The sequence below is a fragment of the Cicer arietinum genome, chromosome 6, assembly GCF_000331145.2.
Source record: "Cicer arietinum cultivar CDC Frontier isolate Library 1 chromosome 6, Cicar.CDCFrontier_v2.0, whole genome shotgun sequence".
In the NCBI taxonomy this organism is placed as follows: Eukaryota; Viridiplantae; Streptophyta; class Magnoliopsida; order Fabales; family Fabaceae; genus Cicer; species Cicer arietinum.
In genome coordinates this window covers 22339628-22344372 of record NC_021165.2, presented here as the reverse complement: position 1 = coordinate 22344372, position 4745 = coordinate 22339628, and the positions used below count along the sequence as shown (strand labels likewise).

General features: G+C 35.8%; 1 protein-coding gene across 1 annotated transcript in view; it reads right to left on the bottom strand.

Annotated features, from left to right (window-relative positions):
• Nucleotides 1–2994: 2994 nt before the first annotated feature.
• LOC101488662 (eukaryotic translation initiation factor 4B3) overlaps nt 2995–4745 on the bottom strand; it is a 3363-nt gene continuing 1612 nt past the window's right edge. Inside the window, exons 2-3 of the mRNA XM_073370298.1 lie at nt 4177–4741; nt 2995–3356 (exon numbers count right to left, since the gene is read on the bottom strand). Coding sequence (XP_073226399.1) covers nt 3317–3356; nt 4177–4741 — 605 coding nt within the window. The 3' untranslated portion in view covers nt 2995–3316. The remainder of the gene's footprint in view (nt 3357–4176; nt 4742–4745) is intronic.

Genomic DNA, 4745 nt, shown 5'->3' with positions numbered 1-4745 from the left:
GCATAAATCAATAGTTAGAAAATTTGAACCTTTAGACTTAATACACTATGATACATGTGAACTTGATGAGACGTTAACCAGAAATAGAAAGAATTATTTCATCATTTTTATTGACGATTTCTCTGACTATACTTTTGTATATCTAATGAAAAATAAAAGTGAAGCGCTTGACATGTTTAAGATCTTTGTAATTGAAATTGAAAATCAATTTAGTAAAAAGATTAAGAGATTTCGTAGTGATAGAGGAACAAAGTATGATTCCTCTTTATTTAATGAGTTTTATAAAATGCAAGGAATTATACATGAAACTACTGCGCCACCTAAAATGAATGGTAAAGCTGTAAGAAATAATATAACTCTCACTAAACTAGTTGTTCCTATTATGCTTAACTTTGGTGCTACATCTCACTGGTGGGAGAAATTATTTTGCCTTTTTGCTATGTTTTGATTAGAGTTCCTAAATCTAAAAACAAAATTTCTCTTTATGAGATAATGAAGAAATGACAACCCAATTTGTCTTATCTTCGAACATGGGGTTGTTTGACTTGTGTTAGAATCATCGATCCCAAAAGAAATTAAACTCGCTAGTCAAGCCTATAAATATGTATTCATTGGATATGCAGTAAACAATAAAGCATATAGGTCTTATGACCTAAATGCGAAAGTGATCATAGAGTCAAATGATGTTGACTTCTATGAAAATAAATCCCATTCAAATCAAGAAATAGTGGGGGCAGCGAACCTAGTCACGTTCCTGTGACAAGAATCATTGAAAGCAACAAGCAAGGTAAAACAAAAACTCGAAGAAGTAAGAGTTGCTAAAGATTATGAACTCGACTATATGGCCTATAATTTAGAAGAGAATCCTGCAAATCTTAAAGAAGTTTTGTCATCATTGGATGCAGATCAATGACAAGAAGCTATAAACAATGAAATGAATTCTCTAGAGTGTAACAAGACCTGACATTTAGTAGAATTGCCTCCTGGTTGCAAACCAACAGGTTGTAAATGGTTCTTCAAAAAGAAACTAAAACCCAATAGAATTGTTGATAAATAGAAGGCACGCCTTGTAGCCAAATATTTTAGACAAAAAAAAAATATAGATTTCTAGTTGCGTTGATCCACTGCGATAGTAGCACGACTATTGCAAATATTGAGAATCGTTATTACAACGGTAAGAGACGACAAATATGTCATAAGCACCACACAATTAGAGAATTAATTTCTAAAGGAGCTGTTATAGTGGATCATGTACGCACTGATGAAAATTTAGTAGATCCTTTGACGAAAGGATTAGCTAGAGAGAAAGTCCTAAATACATCCAAAAAGATGGGACTATTGTCTATAGAACAATGAGTCACTCATGATGGTAACCCAACCAAAAAGTCTGGAGATCCCAAGAATTAGGTTCAATGGGTAATAACAAGTCATATTGATATGAGATGAACATGTTATATTATATATGAGAGAAACATGATTCCTGAAGCGATAAAATGATGAGATAATAGAAACTCTTAATGAGATCTATACTCTATGTGGAGTGGAGTGCCTAGCTACATGAGTACTCTTGATAGACACACCTATGTGAATGTGAAAGTGGAGCTGCTTCCTATAGAACTTTGAGACAAAATTCCTATAGCGTTCATTATATTGGGTTGCACGTGCAGGGCTATAAATGCACGACTTTTGAGAATACACCCAATGAAAAGGTTGTGTGTGGTTTGATGTCAGAGATAGAGTTCAAAACTACGAGTCACTCTTGTTGAATTTGAATTTTACTTACTATGCAAATGTTCAAGTTAAAATAAACATTTGTTTATGCACAATCTTATAGAAGCGTTTGACGCTATTTCATAAATCTGATTTTAAATTCAAGTGGGAAATTGTTGGAATGATGATGATATTAATGAAATATTGTTGGAAATAATGATGACATTAGTGAGAGTCAGTGTTGGTGTGAATTAAAAAATAAGGAAATCGCACATAGGAGGAATAACACACAAGTAATGTTTATAAGGTGGAGGTATGGAACTTAGAGTGTGCTCCAAGGGGTACCCAATTTTGTAAAGGAGGAAGAACGCATGCAAAATTGACCACCACACGCACGTCGTCGTTGTCCTACCGACTTAGTCGGGTCCGATCCCGAACTGTTTTATGCTGGAGACTTCGTGGTTGATAATTTGCCTTGCACAATTTAGACAATACCTCGAAACGTCTTAAAAAGAGCGACATAATCCTCGACATAAATTGATTTTTCATCTCACATGGCTTGTTACTACGAAGACACCGTGCTTCTTAATCATTTGGCTTCATTATGCTATTTCAATTCATTTATGTAGACACATTTGGCTTGTTAATTTCCTTGCACGTTCAATACCTTGTTCCTATGAAGACACATTGTTACTATGGTGATATAGCAATTCATTTCAAGACAAAAAAACGTGGCAATCCATTTACCATAACAGCGCCTAACAAACTTTCATTTAATAGTAGTGCTCATGCCAAAATAAGCATACCAAAAAACAAGAAACTGTTTTGCAGACTAACCAAAGGAAATATCATTTTCAAGGTTCAACCCCGTCAATAGTTGTCAAAACTCACCTCTCATCATTTCTACATTTTCTTCGATTCTACGTGTAGGTTTAGCTACGAAGTATGCAATAAACACGCGCTTAAAACCCTCTGGATTTATAGAGGAGATAAACATCTACAGTGCTTTTAAAAGGGTTGTTTTGAACTTTCGTGACAACAGAACGTGTTTGGAGGAAGCAACACAATGCTCTTTCCAAAGATGCACAATACTAATTATTGATATAATGGTGAACCAGAATATATTCCCCTACATGTGATCCAAAACTAGTACACATATTTTCTTGTAATGATGTCCAGTAACTAATATCAGACGCTTAATACTCAACAATAACACAATGACCATTTTCACTCATGAGCACCATTTTTTAGTTGAACATTAATATCAATCGAAAATAGACGGGAGAACAAGAAAACCACATGAATACCAAAATCGGCAGTTCACCGCCAAGCTTATACAGAATATGAATTGATAAAATTTAAACTGATTACGGCAACATTCAGCTACAGACATAACCATAAATACTGAGACTGCCTAAGCTACCAACATACCTATCAAAAATGTCTTTTACCAGTTTTAGCATTGTCTCACAATAAAAAACATATAAGTAAAAGCAAAACTTCAATGGGAAACAAAAAAATTAAGTTTCTGATATTTGATGTTCCTTTCCAACTCCCTTCTCAATCTATCTGCAGGGACAAAAGTAGTAATTGATATCATAGCTCTTTAGTTTTCTTCAACGTGTACATCTTCCACTTTCTCAGCACTACATTATAAAGTCAACAGCATTGTAAGTAAACCAAATAGGAGATACAATTTAACACAAACAGAAACTCCACCACTTGCATATGAGAAATTGTAGCATGCTTTAAGAACCATGCAGAATTGTGCACATTCCGTAATACATCGGCATTTCAAACTTAACTAATGAAGAAGTCCACCACTCACATTTTTCATTTTTCAAATAAAGAAGGCAAAAAATGCAAATTGTCGCTGTAAAACTTGTACTGTGTGAAGGTCTGGGGATAGACCATCCCCAAGACCTTCTATTAAAGTGGTAACAACTCCAACCGTTGCCCTAAGATTTTCCTCTTAGCAAAAAACAAGGCTAAAATAATAAATGTGTACATGAGTGGTGTGTCCGTCATTCATCAAGACATGGAATTAAGGAACTCTAAAAATAACTGAAAAATTCATAACCTAATAACATTCTTGCCTTCCAGAAGAGACAGCACCACTAGATACTTAACAATCACATCCACACAAAGAACACGAAAAGTACAGAAACTAATAAATGTTCAACTATAGCAGTATCAATGCAGGAAAGATGCAAGATCAACAGTAACAGAAACCCAAGCTAAGGTTGCAAGATCATGAACTTACCAGCTTTCTTAACAGTTAATAGCAGAACAGTGCAGTATCAAAGTATAACAATTAAAGCCTAATGAACCTAGTTATAGACTGAAACACTCAAGTTTCTAATTAGCATAAAGGATAAACCATACAACTAATAACAATACTCAAAAAACAAGTAATGAAAAATCATATATAACAACCATGTTGGTTCCAAAATCTTATATTGCTACCTTTCTGAAAGGCCATCTTCAGATGGAGACTTCCTCCAACTCCTCTCGGATCGATCTTCACCGCGTCCATTACCAGAACCAAAACCCCTCTTTCCAAACCCTTCAACCACTGTCTCTTTAATCTTCATGCTCTCAAGTTGCTCATCAATCTTCTTCCAATCCTGTCCTTTCTCCGCCAAAACCTGCTCCCTTGGCCTTGCCTCTCCAAATGGATTTGCACCTTTAGGCTTAGCTACATTCCCAGAAACAACAGCAGCAGCAGCAACATCCTGATTTTGATTTTCATTACTCGCGGACACCGAACGTGGTTGCAAAACAAGCCTAGGCCTTCCACCAGCAACACTCTCGTTTCTTTCACTTCCAACACTGAATTCACCTTTCTTCTTATTCCAATTATCCGAATCAGCACCACCACTAGTACCAAACCCTACCTTCCTCTCTCTCTCAAAACCACCACCGGAACCACCAAATCTCCGTCCCTCGGACGGAACAAAACTCTTACTCGAAACCCAACTATCAGATTCGTCAGCACGTGACTGCGAATCGAAAAAACCACCTCCACCTCTTTC